General features: G+C 42.2%; 1 protein-coding gene across 1 annotated transcript in view; it reads right to left on the bottom strand.

The window, feature by feature from the left end:
- PDSS1 (decaprenyl diphosphate synthase subunit 1) overlaps positions 1 to 15822 on the bottom strand; it is a 42492-nt gene that overhangs the window by 8932 nt on the left and 17738 nt on the right. The window contains exons 5-8 of the mRNA XM_049777539.1: positions 15155 to 15266; positions 14207 to 14316; positions 5041 to 5121; positions 4832 to 4945 (exon numbers count right to left, since the gene is read on the bottom strand). Of these exons, the coding sequence (XP_049633496.1) occupies positions 4832 to 4945; positions 5041 to 5121; positions 14207 to 14316; positions 15155 to 15266 (417 nt within the window). The remainder of the gene's footprint in view (positions 1 to 4831; positions 4946 to 5040; positions 5122 to 14206; positions 14317 to 15154; positions 15267 to 15822) is intronic.

The following is a 15822-nucleotide window of genomic DNA, read 5'->3' as shown; positions in this document are numbered from 1 at the left end:
AAACAGGAATAACCACTGCTAGCCTGAAGATTGAGTGAGAAAAAGAAAATTTTTATTTACTCAGGGTCTGTTTTTAAAAGTAAAAAAAAAACAAAAACAAAAAACACACACACACATGGATGAATGAGATGCCAACTGTGAAATCCATCCCTAAACTAAACTACAGAAGTGATGGGTAAGCTGACTGGGCGAACCCTGGCTGACTCAGAAGCACCAGCTCCAGGCACGGTAGCAGATGCCAGGCAGCTGGTACAGGGGCTGGTGACAGCAGCTGCAAGTGCAGCTACCGGCTGACATTTAGGTTTGCTGACATCACAGTAAAGAGAAGCAGAAGAAAGAAAAGTTCTTTTAAAGGTTAGCAGAAAATGTTGGCACAGGCGTACATACATACCAAAAAAAAAAAAAAAAAAACCTGAACCCACATCATTTTGATTCCTAAATCAATCAATATACTGTTTACAGGTCTAGCATGTTTAATCGTGGAAAATGTTGTGCGCACACACAAACATGAGAGAAAACACTGATCACTAGGACTTGTCCAGAATTCCAGAAACTATTCTTTTTGTTTTGTTTCGTTTTGTACCACCCAGCAGTGCTCAGGGCTCCTCACTCTGCGCTCAAGACTTGCAGTGTTTGGGGGACTAAATGGGGTGCTGGAACTTTATGGGACTAGATGAGGGGGGGTGTTTGTTTTTACCAGAAATAAATACTTTGGAATAAACCCAAATTGGCCGAGTGCAAGGCCAGTGCCCTACCTGCTGTGCTACACTCCAGCTCCTTGAGAACCTTAAATTCTACCAATCACTTAAAGAACCTGGTCAGAAAAAAGACCAAAAAGTAGTGAATTTCAGGCTAGGGAAATGACTGAAAGGCTGGAATACATAATCTGCAAGTGAAAGCCCCAGATTCAACTCACAATGAGGCTTGGTCCTCTTGAGTGTCATTCATTGGGTGTGACCCTAAAACAAAACACGGCAAAATTCCAAGTAGAAGGGAGTTCCTATCATGTTTCTGGGTTCAGCAAGTTTCAATGTTAGGATAACCCAGCAACTTAAAAAAGGAAAGTGGAACCACAAGATGGCTTCTATTAGAAATGTCCAAATTTAGGGCCGGAGAGATTGCACGGAGGTAAGGCATTTGCCTTTCATGCAGAAGGTCATTGGTTCGAATCCTGGCATCCCATGTGGTCCCCCGAGCCTGCCAGGAATGATTTCTGAGCATAGAGCCAGGAGTAACCCCTGAGCGCTGCCGGGTGTAACCCGAAAACAAAACAAAAAAAGTGACAAATTATAAAAACTATTTGTCATGTTATTTTTGGAACTTGTTTTCCCGGAAATCACTTTTCACTCCGGAAATCAATGAGCTCCATAAATCTTTTGATGAATTTCTGGCCAAGAATTCTTATTTTGATGTAATCCAATGTAATCCATAATATAGCAAAAACTTATTTATCAAAAGACAATTTATAAATACAACTTTGATTCACTTTTGGCACAAACTCTCAAGGACTGAAGAATTCGTCAGTTCAGGAAACAAATCATCCAAATCACTTCCTGCTCAGCCTCATTCTTTCTTCCCTTTTTGAGGGCTGTCACATGTGGTTTTAACTCCCTTTCCCCATTGCTTTATGCACAGATGGGAAAGCACCTTCTGTGGAAGATGAGTGTCTCATGCTGAAATTTCCCAGTGAAGTAACCATAAACTGGTCTTGGGATTTTTTTTTCTTTTTTGGCTCTTGGGCCAGACCCAGCAGTACTCAGGGGTTATTCCTGGCTCTGCTTTCAAGAATTATTTCTAGTGGCCAGAGTGATCACACAACGGTAGGGCGTTTGCCTTGCATGCGGCCGACTGGGACGGACCTGGATTCGATCCCTGGCATCCCATATGGTCCTCTGAGCCTACCAGGAGCGATTTCTGAGCACAGAGCCAGGAGTAACCCCTGAGTGCTGCTGGGTGTGACCCACAAGCAAATTATTTCTAGCTGGCTTGGGGAGATCACATGTCATGCTGGGGATTTAACCTGGGTCAGTGGCATGCAAGGCAAGCACCATTTCTGCCACTTTTTTTTTCTCAAACTAGCATTTTCAATTTTTAGCCAACTGTCAAAGTAATCCAATTTCCAAATTGGCCCACTGTACCTAAAGGTAGAAGTTGCCATGACTCCTTTTATGTAGAGTCAAGTAAATTCTTCTGAAGTATATGTCATAGCAAAATGTAGTCAGAAGAGGCATCGTAAGGTTTAATCAAGACCTACACTTCATTTTAAAACTGTGGGACTCATGACCATTACAACTCTTCCGAAGAGGTCCACATTCTTCTGGGAAAAGCTTGTTCCTTTAGTTGTCTTGATAACTTCAAGGTCTTTACAGAGCTACCCAAATCTGTCTTCTTGGTCCATCCTGTTTTGCTTCTTGTTTGGCAACTATTAGAAATGCTCCTGGCTCTGCTCAGAGCAATCATATGCAGTGCTGGTGATGGTGACTAAACCCTGACAACCTCTATACAATCATGTATGCAGTCTGTTAGAACTCTCACTTACATTTGACCCCTCACTTGCATTTATTTTTTTTCTTTTGGGGCCACACCCAGTGACGCTTAGGGGTTACTCCCGGCTATGTGCTCAGAAATTGCTCCTGGCTTGGGGGACTATATGGGACGCCGGGGATTGAACCCAGGTCTGACCTGGGTCAGCCGCATGCAAGGCAAACGTCCTACCGCTGTGCTATAGCTCTGGCCCCCCCACTCGCATTTCTTAATTAGGATCTGAGTTATCAGATTACTGCTCATAACTGTACAGACGATAGCCAACCTTTCTAACCTCAGGAATGCCCTTCCATTTACATGGCTCTTGAATACTCACATTTTTTTTTTTGTGGGCAAATGGTAACAGGAACTATATCCCACGTAGACTGTAAAATTATTAGACTCCCTTCAAGAATAACAACCCTTCTATGATTCTTCTGAATTGTGTTGAAAGATGATCTCTCCAAATGCAGAGTTCAGTGGTTTTTATAATACCCAGATAGGACCACTGAGTTTTATGGAAGGCATGATTTAACTTTGTGAATTTTGAGAAATCAGAGACACAATCCCTGACAGACTAAACGTGAACTAACGTTGTAAGACTACTCTGAATTAAGACTTAGCATGAGTTCCTCCATCTTTAAACATCAGCCATTTTACACACTAGCTGACCTCTCAACCACCCCCTCCCTAATCCCTCCTCCTCTCTCGAATGGGGCTTGTGCAAGCAGACAGGGTGAACTAACCTAGCAGTTACCTAGCAGTTAACTCCCAAATATGCTCTGTAACTTTCCAACCATGTCTCGAACAAAGTAACCATCTATCAAATAGGCAGAGGGAAATTGGTGGTTTGACAGTTCCCAAGGAAATATGAACAATGTACCCTCCAGGTGGACCTGACCACTCAATCATTGTAAGCATGAAAAATGATAGAATTGTGGTTTTAGAGTCAATAAGAAAGTCCTTACTTAAGGCCCCGGTCACTCTCCTCCTAAAGGAGACCCCTGACCAGTCAGCTTCAGCACTCAATGCTTGTTAGACCTGTTATTTGTGCATAATAAAATCTTCTAAAGCAAAGCTTATTGCTTTGTGTGATCTTTTGGATCACAAACTAAAATAACTGAGATGAAAAATCTCTTTAAAAGGGAGGGGGCCTGAACAATAGCACAGCAGTAGGGTGTTTACCTTGCATGCAGCCAACCTGGGTTTGATCCCCAGCATCCCATATGATCCCCTGAGCCTTCGAGGGGCAATTTCTGAGCACAGAGCCAGGAGTAAACTCTGAGTGCTGTCGGGTGAGTTCCACTCCTCGCTCAAAAGATACCCAAGTATCTTATCCCAGATCCCACTTAATTCAGATAACATTTGGCAGTGAAAAGCAATGTGTAAGCAGTGAAAGGGCTTTGGGATAAATCATGTTAGCACTTTCGAAGCTTCCTTCTCCCCTGGTAAGGCAATTCCGCTTACTTCCTGGACAGTTCTTCAATCTGAAGAAGGAACTCTGTGGGTTTAAAGTCTATGCAGCCCACTGGCTTCTTTTTTGTTTTTTGTTTTGTTTTTGTGTCACACCTGGCAGCGCTCAGGGGTTACTCCTGGCAGGCTCTAGGGACCATATGTGATGCCGAGATTCGAACCACCGTCCTTCTGCATGAAAGGCAAATGCCTTACCTCCATGCTATCTCTCTGGCCCCAGCCCACTGACTTCTTGACATTCTATTCTGGAACACTGCCTGAGCCCTCTAAAGCCTTTCTTAGAGCAGCACGAGTGTCATGAGACTTCTAGAAGATTTGTTAGAATCTTCTTCTTGGGGGGAGGGGAAGGCACACCTGGTGGTTGTTGGGAGGTAGCCAGTGGCCCTAACTTGGTGTCTTGGAGATGGATCCCAGGAAGGTCCCTAGCAAGGTTTGCATTCCAGCCATTTGAGATGTCTCTGCTTGGAGAGCCAACTCTGTGCTCTCTTAGAGGTTCTGACATAACACCTATGATTCAGTCCTATAATCAAGATGTGGAAACCCTTCACCTTGTCAATGCCCCAAAGTAGAAAGTTTCGACATGAAAACAATTTCAGTTAATTCCCACAACAAACCAGGAATGGTCATCATTTCAGTCTGATAAAGGACACATCATATTTGAGGTCTAACACTTACAGGGCAGCAAATCTGGATTCAACCTACATTTGTAGGACTATTACTAGATTCCACTCTTCCATATATTCCTCATCCAAATCTTCCCATCAGCTGCCATGGGGGAGAGGCTGGTTCGGGAGGGCTCCATAGCCTTGTGCCAAAGGGAATCCCTGAAACTTACCTGCTGACTAGCAAATAAGACAGGGCCAGTGGCCAATCCGAGTTTCAGATCGTTTGATGTGGGTTTGCCCATGTGGTCAGAACATGAGGTAAAGTCCAATACGTCATCTATTAGCTAGTGAAGGGGAAGAAGGAGAGATAAATTCCAGGCCTTAAGCACAAGACGCTCATGCGCTACCCACTCAGAACAAAAAATTAAAGCAAGCCCACCTGAAAAGAGATTCCCACATTCTTGCCGTACTGATAGGCAATCTCATGCACTGCAGGGTCTGGGCATCCAAGGACAGAGACCTGGAGAGATAATTCAAAGATAAAGTGTAGCAGGCAAAGAGGGATGGACACACAAATGCCTTTAGGGATGCTATGACACAGCAATTGTGTTTCCAACATGAAACATCTCTATGACTTTCTTAAGTACAAAGAAAATGGTCTCCTCTTGATGTGGGTTTGCCCATTTGGTCGGAACATGAAGTAAAGTCTAATACGTCATCTATTAGCTAGTGAAGGGGAAGAAGGAGAGGTAAATTCCAGGTCTTTAATTTTTAAATCTTTTTAAATTTAAAAAATTTTAAGGATTTTAAACAAGATAAGCTGTTTTCTCCCATTAAGAAAAGCAAACATTTTATTTTTTTTCCAAATTAACCTTCATGACATGCTAAAGAAAGATAGAACATGCAAAGTTCTGGCTTTCAACACTCAGCAAACCTGGTGGAACTGTTGGCTTCTCCCATCTCTATTTATTAAGTCCTTCCTCGAGGAAAAGATAACCTAATCTTACCTAATTGTTCACATATATTTCTATTTCCCCAACTGAGCTCCTTTTATTAAGAATTTTTGCCAGTCTTACTGCTTCCATATATAGCACAGAAGGGATAATGCAACTGTATAAAGACATTTTCTTCCATTTAGTGGGAGAGGGAGAGAGAAATAGGACTCTTAAATCTTTTATGAAACTGTAAAATAATTGGCTGGCACTGGCCACTGGGGTGCATTTCCGCTCCCTGCTAAGCATGCTAAGCAGGCCCAGCAAACAAAAGCCCAGTAAAAACTAAAAGCAGGAAAGGAGGGAGACATTCTGCTTTACTGGGGAGTGCAATGACTGTCAATGAGAATGCCAGAAAGAATTCTCCGGGCTCTATTCAGTAAGGGGTCACTGCTTATCAAGAACCTGGGCCCCTTTCCCTAGCAGAGGTCCTCTAGGTGACCCTACTTTGCTCAGGCATCTGTCAAGAAAAGGGGGCAGGGTCTCTGCAGTTAGTCTACAAAGGTTGTTTTATGCCTCTTGCCAATCTCATGACCTTTTGGGGAAAAGTACTGAATCTTTCTGCGCGTCTGTTTAAAGTACCTATAAAACAGCAATCAAAAGCACTTACCTCCTGGGGTTGCTAAGAGGGAGGAGTGCATGAGAAATTGTAAATCCCCAGTATCTTAGAACATAGTATATGTTTGTTCAGACTGTTCAGACTCCTCCTCCTGGGCATTCCCGGGACACAGAAAACTGTAGACTGGTTAGTGGCATTGCTTTGCTAAATCAAGTTAGCTCACCTCTCTTACCCATCCCTGTGAATGTGTTTGAAAGTTCAAGCAAGTGCCTTTTTTTTCCCCCATTTTGTTTTTGGTTTGGGCCACATCTGGCTCTGAACTCAGGAATTAACTCCTGGCAGGAGTGGGGTACCATATGGGATGCTAGAGATCGAATCTGCGTTGGCTACATGCAAGGCAAGCGTCCTCTGCGCCCTATCCAGCCCCAGTGTGCTTCTGTGCAGAGTTCAATAAACTCTGACTTTATGCTGAGTCCCAAGTCCGCTATAAAAAAATGCATTCATGGGCTGGAGGGATAGCATGGAGGTGAGGTGTCTGCCTTGCATGTAGAAGGATGGTGGTTCGAATCCCGTCATCCCATATGGTTCCCCCGTGCCTGCCAGGGGCAATTTCTGAGTGCAGAGCCAAGAGTAAACCCTGGATACTGCCGGGTGTGACCCAAAAAAGCAAAAATAAATAAATAAATAAAAAATAAAGAAGCACTCATGATAAAAGGGTGAAATGAATATAAGACTTCTATTCTAAATAGCAGCTTTCCACAGCAGGGACCTTAGAGTCAGCAGTCACTGACCCCCAGCATTTTAGGAGGGGTTCCTTTTAAATAAAACTACAGAGGACGAGATCACAGAGGAATGTGCAAGAAGTCAAAACACGGGGCCGGGCGGTGGCGCTGGAGGTAAGGTGCCTGCCTTGTCTGCGCTAGCCTAGGACAGACCACGGTTCAATCCCCCGGCGTCCCATATGGTCCCCCAAGAAGCCAGGAGCAACTTCTGAGCGCATAGCCAGGAGTAACCCCTGAGCCTCACAGGGTGTGGCCCAAAAAAAACCAAAAAAAAAAAAAAAAAAAAAAGAAGTCAAAACACTTTTTGTAATCAGGTCAAGGATATTTTTTCCATTTTCTCCATTTTTCTGGACCTATGCAAACATTGGTGATTGCCACTATCAGACCTTTACTATATATTTTTTACTCTTATCCTTTAAGGAAAAAAAATACAACTTACTGAACTTAAAAACAAATTACTGTAGTAGAATGCCTGTCTCGAATACAGGCAGGGGATGGGAAGGGGGGAGAGGGTAATGTTGCACTGGTGAAGGGGGGTGTTCTGGTTATGACTGTAACCCAAATATGATCATGTTACTTAAATAAAAATATATTTAATAAAAAAAGAATACAATATGAAAAAAATTAAGATTACGCTAATAAAATCAAACTATTTATAAAAAAAAAAAAAAGAAGTCAAAATACCCATTAGCTTGACTACAAGGATGAGTGATAAGATTTGGGACACTGGGGCACAATTGAGCTCAAAATGGAACAGAAGCTGCTTTCTAGGCAGCAATAACTCAAAGCAGTTCTGTTGAATGGGTAATGCTGTTTCCTCAACATCAAGCAGCACTAAAATAAAAACACTTCCCAAGATGATTTGGGGGTGGGAGGGAACCCATTATTTTTCTAAACTCACTGAATAAAAAGTTATGAAGTGTCTGGGGCTGGAGCAATAGCACAGCAACAGGGCGTTTGCCTTGCACACAGCCGATCCAGGATGGACGTTGGTTCGATTCCCAGCATCCCATATGGTCCCCCAAGTCAGGAGCGATTTCTGAGTGCAAGAGCCAGGAGTAATCCCTGAGCGCATATGATCAGCACCAGACATTATTCTAGTTAAACCTCACAATAGCCCATAAATACTTTAATTTTGTGGTTGTGTAAGAGATAGTAATTACCATGCACTTTCTAAGTGCTGGGGATAATTCAGAAATTCCTCACATATTAACTCACTCTGGAGCTAGGATCTGAGGCACACAGGTATTTCAAGGGGAGAAATGGGCGATTGGGGTTTTGCATCCCAACAGGCCAACTTCAGAGCCTGTTCCTGAGAGCCATCAGCTACAAAAAAAAGCCCTGCTTCTAAAGGTCAACAGAATGGAAACTCTGGGAATGCAAGTAAGTATAAAGTTGTTGGGTCTGGGGGCCAGAGAGATAGCATAGTGGTAGGATGTTTGCCTTGCACGCAGCCAACCCCTGGACAAACTCCGGTTCAATTCTCAGCATCTCATGTGGTCCCCCGGCCCTACTAGGGGTGATTTCTGAGTACAGAGCCAGGGGTAACCCCTGAGCGCCACTGGGTGTGACCCAAAAAAACAAAACAAACAAAAAGTTGTGGGGTCTGTTTGCATTGCCTACTTCTAGCTCATCATATGATAATCAGAAAATGAACTACTACCTAGTTGCTTCACATTAGTAAATGTGAGAGGAGATCCATTGTTAAGAAATAATCAATTAAGAAACAATCAAAGGATTGCCAACATCAACTGAATATGCCAAGAAAACACACGTAATACAAACAGCATAGATAAAGAGTTAATGTTCTTTTTCCTCCGCCTTCCCCTTGGTTTGGGACTATGCCTGGCAGTGGTCAAAGTTCCTACTAGCTGTGTGCTCAGGAGCGATCCTTGGTAGTACCCAAGAGCCAGAAATAAGGAAACATGAAGTGCTTAAATAAATAATTGATCCTGTGATGTTAGACGGAATTTGGGTCTATAATATGCTAATTCTTGGCCTTGCATACACCTTGATGAAACAGAGTCAGAGACAGCACATAGATACACACATGCATGTTTCCTCGCTTTGTGCATTGGAAGGGACTATAAACAATACCAAGTGTCAGCTTTTGGCTTCTCATTTCCAAAAATAATGGGTTCCCTCCCACCCCCAAATAGTCTTGGAAAGTGTTTTTATTTAAATGCTGCTTGATTTGAGGAAACAGCATTACCCATTCAACAGAACCGCTTTGAGTTATTGCTGCTTCTCATTTCCATAGTCCACCAAAAGGAACCAGAACTTCCTAAAGAAATAAATCCCAGCACTTTGGGAAGGACTGAAAGAATGACAGGGTTTTGTTTCAAAGAGCACAGAAGCCAGATGAATGGTCATCCTCCAACTTGGCACAACTGAGCACTGAAGTAAATAATAAGAAGGGGCTATAATCCTGAGACTCAATAGGAATCCAAAAGTCAAGACCTTTCTCAAAATAGAACACCAACTCTACTGGTGCATGTGGAATCCAAGAATGGCAGAATCAGAAAATCTCAAGTGACAGCTGGCCCAGCAAAGAACAAATGGTATAACTAAAGGAAGAGTTTGAGAAGCAAAATGTTTACACAGTCTCAAAATACATCACCCCAAAGGGGACGGGGGTTTACAGTGAAGAAACCTGGCCAGCCACCCAAAGTCCTCAAAGTTAAGTCTCCTGGGAAAGATGATAAAGGGGATTTTACAAATGCAAAGAAACTAAACATTCATGAGAACAAGATGCAACACGAATCTTGTGCTAGACCATGAAGCAAAAAATAATTTTTCCCCTACTGGTGTATTACGGCAACTGGCAAAATCTGGATACAGTCCATCTGGAGATTATGTAAAATCAAACCAAGAAAATGGGAGTTTGGTGGTGACAATCTGGAGCTTTGTAAATCAAATAAAAGTCAAATAACAGGAAGAAAACTCATTGATTCTCAGCCACAAGCAACATGAAAGAACAGAAATTCAGAAACAAAAAAAGAGAGAAAAGCAAATGTGGACAGGATTACCATCCTCAGCTCTGAGTTCAAAGGCCAACTCAGACACTGACTGAGAATGTAATGCCCTATCAGTCTTCATTCTCATGAGTGCCATCCCCCACTCCTTTGGTTTTTTAGGTCATACCTGGTGGTGCTCAGGGCTTATTCCTGGCTCTACACTCAGGGGACCATATGGGATGCCTGGGTCAGCTGCATGCCAGGCTAGCAACCTCCTTACTGAACTAGATCACTCTGGCTCCTTCCATCAGATTTTTGGGGAGAAACAAGTCAGCCTCCACTGGTCAGCTCCCAATGTCTTCTGCATGAAGAATGCAGAAGATGGCCAATCATCTTCTCCGATCATTTCTATTTCCATTCCAATTGGTGTCACTCTACAGAACATGACCATTACTTTCTATGAAAATGCCTCATGGCTAAAAAAAAGAGTGGAGGAAGAATAGATATCATGAATTGCATTCGTTCTTCTGAAATAACCCTGATATTAAAATTTTCCATATCCTCTCCTCTTGGCATCGATAATGTGCTTTGCATGCATTCTTTTGGAGCCCACATGCATTTGCATCTCAGTACCAGAAATACACAAAAATAGCAATTTTGAAAATATAATATCTCTGCAAGCCTTCTATCCACAGGCACTTAAATATGGAGCCTTTTATTCCAAATGCTTGCTCACACTGTGACTTTGTGTTATTACTCTCAGGGCTCTGGAGTTGAGGACAGGTCACGGGGAAAGTGATGATTGTAGGATGATGCCATTGTGCCTCCTAGTGGCTAGCAGAAAACACTTCATTTTCACAGGGGCAGGCTGTGTTCAGTCCCGTCTACTCTTCACTTGTTAATATGTGGATGAGGTGCTCTGGAAATAAATACATTTGCTACAATCTATGGATTATGTACAGGATAGCAACCACACTGAACTGAGCCTCAAGAGTTCACTCACTGAGTACATTACTTCTCATCCCTTCCCAGTTCTGGTTTGGTGCCCTGTAGCAGAGGAAATGCATTGCAGGACAGTGATTCCATGTTTCAGAGTCAAAGAGGTGCACTGCCTGCTAGGGCCCCTGACATATGCATAGGTCAGTGAGGACTACTTCTCCCCCAGTGCCTAAGGAAACCCATTCTTGGCTTTCATGGAGATACTGGTTTATAAAGATTTATGAAACGGGCCAGAGAGATAGCATGGAGGTAAGGCGTTTGCCTTTCATGCAGAAGGTCATCGGTTCGAATCCTGGCATCCCATATGGTCCCCCGTGCCTGCCAGGAGCAATTTCTGAGCATAGAGCCAGGAGTAACACCTGAGCACTGCCGGGTGTGACCCAAAAAAGCCACACACACAAAAAAAAAAAAAGATTTATGAAACAGCTTTGTGGCAGACATCTGAGATCTAGCTCCTTAAAATCACATACACACACACACACACACACATACACACCACTCATATTTTCCATTTCTTGGAAATTAAAAACCACCAGTCTTCTCAGTCAAGACAAAGAAGGACAAAACTACAGCCGGCATGCTTTACATAATTTAAGTTCCTTAGGGTTTGGTTTCAAGTAGGTGTTTTTTTTTTTTGTTTTTTTTTTTTTTAGGAAGAAGATGCCCTTTTTTGTTCTTTCCTGTCTCATAATCACACAATTCTTTTCAAAAGTGAGACACTATTGCAAAGGGTTTTTTTCACCCTAGAGACTTCTTTAACTATAATTATGTTGAGAATATCCTGAGAGCAATTTGTATTTCCCCTTAGAGGTTTATCGCTACTACTTTGATTAAAGAGACTCTTGCTGACCCAAATCCTGACCCAGACTTTCACTGTTTCACCTATTAGACTTGAGAGATGATGGCTAGATGAACTTCTCCAAGGAAATTATCACTCATTCATGGATTAGCACTGGAGACACCACATGTTCTAATATAGAGATTCTGGAATACATATATATTACATACACACACATATAAACTATATATATATATTCCGATGCTGGGGACTGAAACCAAGGCCTCAAACATACAAGTGCTCTACCCCTAAATTATAATCTGGTAGAAAATACTACTATTGCTGACTAGATGGATATTCGAGAAAGCAAGGGAAAGAAAGGTTTACACTCAACAAACAGAAAATAATTTTGTAGTAAGAGTAGAGCCAAAGCGATAGCACAGCCGGTAGGGCATTTGCTTTGCATATGACCTACCCAGGGGTTCTATACCTGGCATCCCATATTGTCCCCCAAGTGTAGCCAAAAATAATTCCTGAATGCAGAGCCAAGAGTAACTCATTGAGCATTGCTGAGTGTGGCCCAAATATTATATATTGAGGAGCTGGAGAGTAAGAGAGGTAATACAGTGGATCGATCAGGCACTTTTCCTGCCTGTGACCAACCCAGGTTTGATTCCTGGCATCTCATATAGTCCCTAAGCACCTCCAAAAGTAAGCCCTAAGCAGAGCTGGGTGTATTTCCAAAACCAAAAAACAAACAAACAAAATATTGAGGTGTCAAGTATAGAGCTCAGAGACAGAGTACATACTTCACATGGGATTGACTCCAGCCCAAGAAAACAAAAGGATAAAATGAATAAAAACATCAGAAGTAGCCAGAGAGAAAAGTGCTGTTCTACATATGAACAGCCTGGTTTCAATCCCTGACACATCAGTCCCCTGAGCGCCACCAAAATAACCCTCTAGCATTAAGCCAGGAGTAGCCCCTGAGCACTGTTGAGTTTGGCCCAAGAACTCCCCCAAAAATAGGAAGAAAAGAAAAAAACCACGGGGCCGGGCGGTGGCGCTGGAGGTAAGGTGCCTGCCTTGCCTGCGCTAGCCTAGGACGGACCGCGGTTCGATCCCCCGGTGTCCCATATGGTCCCCCAAGAAGCCAGGAGCAACTTCTGAGCGCATAGCCAGGAGTAACCCCTGAGCGTCACAGGGTGTGGCCCAAAAACCAAAAAAAAAAAGAAAAAAAAAAAAGAAAAAAACCACGAGTATTTTATGTTCATGAAAAAGGGTCCTACGGGGCCCGGGCGGTGGCGCTAAAGGTAAGGTGCCTGCCTTTACTGCGCTAGCCTTGGACGGACCGCGGTCCGATCCCCTGGTGTCCCATATGGTCCCCCAAGCCAGGAGCAACTTCTGAGCACATAGCCAGGAGTAACCCCTGAGCGTTACCGGGTGTGGCCCAAAAACCAAAAAAAAAAAAAAAGAAAAAGGGTCCTACAAAGTTAGTGCTATCTAATAAATATTTTCTGTTACATGTAAGAACACAAAAGCATTTGGGTATATGGTACGGTACATGCTCTCACTGATGCTCCCCAACCCATCCCAGTACTCATCGGGTGTGGTCCTCAAAGAAAGAAAGAACACTGTAGTACTTTAACTAACTCTTCAAAGATAAACTATCAGAAAAATGGGAGAGATTATTTAAGACTTGTTCAAAATGAATGTTACATAGTGGTCCTCAAACTATGGCCCGTGGGCCACATATTGTATTTGTATCTGTTTTGTTTCTTCATTGCAAAATAAGATATATGCAGTGTGCATAAGAATTCGTTCATAAGTTTTGTTTTTACTATAGTCAGACCCTCCAATGGTCTGAGGGACAGTGAACTGGCCCCCTGTTTAAAAAGTCTAAGGACCCCTGGTAGAAAGTAGTTATGAGTATGAGTAGAGTATGTTATCAAGCTCATCTTTATTTAAATTAATGTTTTGTTGTTTTAGTTCTGGGATCATACCCGGAGGTGCTCAGGGCTTACTCCTGGCTCTGTGCTCAGTGATCACTACTGGAAAGCTCAGGGGACCGTGTGGTGCTGGACTCTCTCTCCAGCCAGATTCAAGTTAATGTTTGCAAAGCAAAAACAAACAGAAAACAAGAAAAACAAAAAACAAAAACAAAAGAGAGAAAGAGTTAAAACTGAAATCCACAGCATTTTGTTGTTTGGGGATAGTAATTTTCCCTTAATGATATTTTGGGAATTTGATTACTAATTTTAAGATTCTCCAGGGCATTTTTCTAAGACAATTAACTTTCAAGAAAGAACCATTTTTTTTTTTTTTTTTTGGTTTTTGGGTCATACCCAGCAATGGCGTTCAGGGGTTTCTCTTGACTCTTTGATCAGAACTTATTCCAGGCAGGTTCAGGGAACCATATGGATGCCAGGAATTGAACCCAGGTTGGCGACATGCAAGGCAAACACCCTACCCACTGCTGTGCTATCACTCCAGTCTCAAGACTTTTTTTCAACTTGAAGAAAGACAGAACGTACATACTGCTTTACAACTGTTGGCTAAGAGACTTGCAGTCTTCTTGAAGGTCTTTTCTAAATAGTGTGCAAATCTTTCGTTTTCATTTTCTTTTGATCCTAGCTGAAGAAATTCACCTATAAAGAAGGAAATAACAGCATTTGAGAGATTTTTTCCTAGTTAAAAAGTTAAGAATGAAAAAAGAGAAAGGGAAAAAGACAAATTGAGAGGAAGAAAAGAGAAAGAAGAAAGAAAAAAAGAAAGAAAGAGACAAAGAGAGAAAGGGAGGAAGGGAAGAAGGAAGAAGAAAGGAAGAAGGAAGGAAGGAAGGAAAGAAAGATAGAAGAGAAAGAAAGAAAGAAAGAAAGAAAGAAAGAAAGAAAGAAAGAAAGAAAGAAAGAAAGAGAAAGAAAGAAACAAAAGGAAGGAAGGGAGAGGAAAGAAAGAAAGAAAGAAAGAAAGAAAGAAAGAAAGAAAGAAAGAAAGAAAGAAAGAAAGAAAGAAAGAAAGAAAGAAAGAAAGAAAGAAAGAAAGAAAGAAAAAAGGAAAGAAAGAAAGAAAGAAAGAAAGAAAGAAAGAAAGAAAGAAAGAAAGAAAGAAAGAAAGAAAGGAAGGAAGGAAGGAAGGAAGGAAGGAAGGAAGGAAGGAAGGAAGGAAGAGAGAAGGAAGGAAGGAAGAGAAAGAAAGAAAGAAAGAAAGAAAGAAAGAAAGAAAGAAAGAAAGAAAGAAAGAAAGAAAGAGAAAGAAAGAAAGAAAGAAAGAAAGAAAGAAAGAAAGAAAGAAAGAAAGAAAGAAAGAAAGAAAGAAAGAAAGAAAGAAAGAAAGAAAGAAGGGAGGGAGGAAGGAAAGGAAAGAAGGAAGAAAGGAAGGGAGGGAGAGAGAGGGAGGGAAGAAGGAAGGGAGGACGGAAGGAAGGAAGGAAGGAAGGAAGGAAGGAAGGAAGGAAGGAAGGAAGGAAGGAAGGAAGGAACTTACCACGCACCAAATCTTCTATCACTTGGGTTAAAATAGATATAACAGTCGTGTTGCCAATTCGTGCCAAAGCTACTGACGCTGCAGATAGAATTAAGTCTCCAGCTAGAACAGCCTAAAAATGAGAGGAAAAAACATGCAGAAAGATGTATCAGAGTGAAGGTGCCATCACTGACAGAGGCTTCAGAAGATGCAGTGTCCTAGGGGCTGTTTTCTTCCTTAGCGCAACACCGTGCCTGGCTGTCACAGATGTGGGTTATCTGCTGTGCTAGATTCACTCTTGGAGAATAAGCTGACTTTCTCTTTCCCTCTCTTTTTTGGTGCGATGCTGTGGATCGAATCTAGGATCACCACTAAGCCACTCTCCCAGTCCCAGGAGCTGGCTCTTGGCACACTCGTATACTGGCTCCTGTTCTAATACAAAAATACTTGTTTCCCACATTGAACACCAATCTCCTTCAGACCGTGAGGAGATACCCAATCTGCAGTTGCAGCTTATTACAGACTCTACACGGAACTGAATTTTAAACTGTCATTGAATATCCTAACTGTATGCCCAAAGCTATGCCTAAAGTTATGATCTAGACAAATTTATGATTTAGACAAATACTAATCCTCGCAAATTTTAATTTGCACATTTAATACCCTCACACTGTAGTTTTTAATCACGT

Source organism: Suncus etruscus, chromosome 7 (assembly GCF_024139225.1).
Source record: "Suncus etruscus isolate mSunEtr1 chromosome 7, mSunEtr1.pri.cur, whole genome shotgun sequence".
NCBI lineage: Eukaryota > Metazoa > Chordata > Mammalia > Eulipotyphla > Soricidae > Suncus > Suncus etruscus.
Note: the sequence above shows the minus strand (reverse complement) of the source record. Positions and strands in the feature narration are given on the sequence as shown.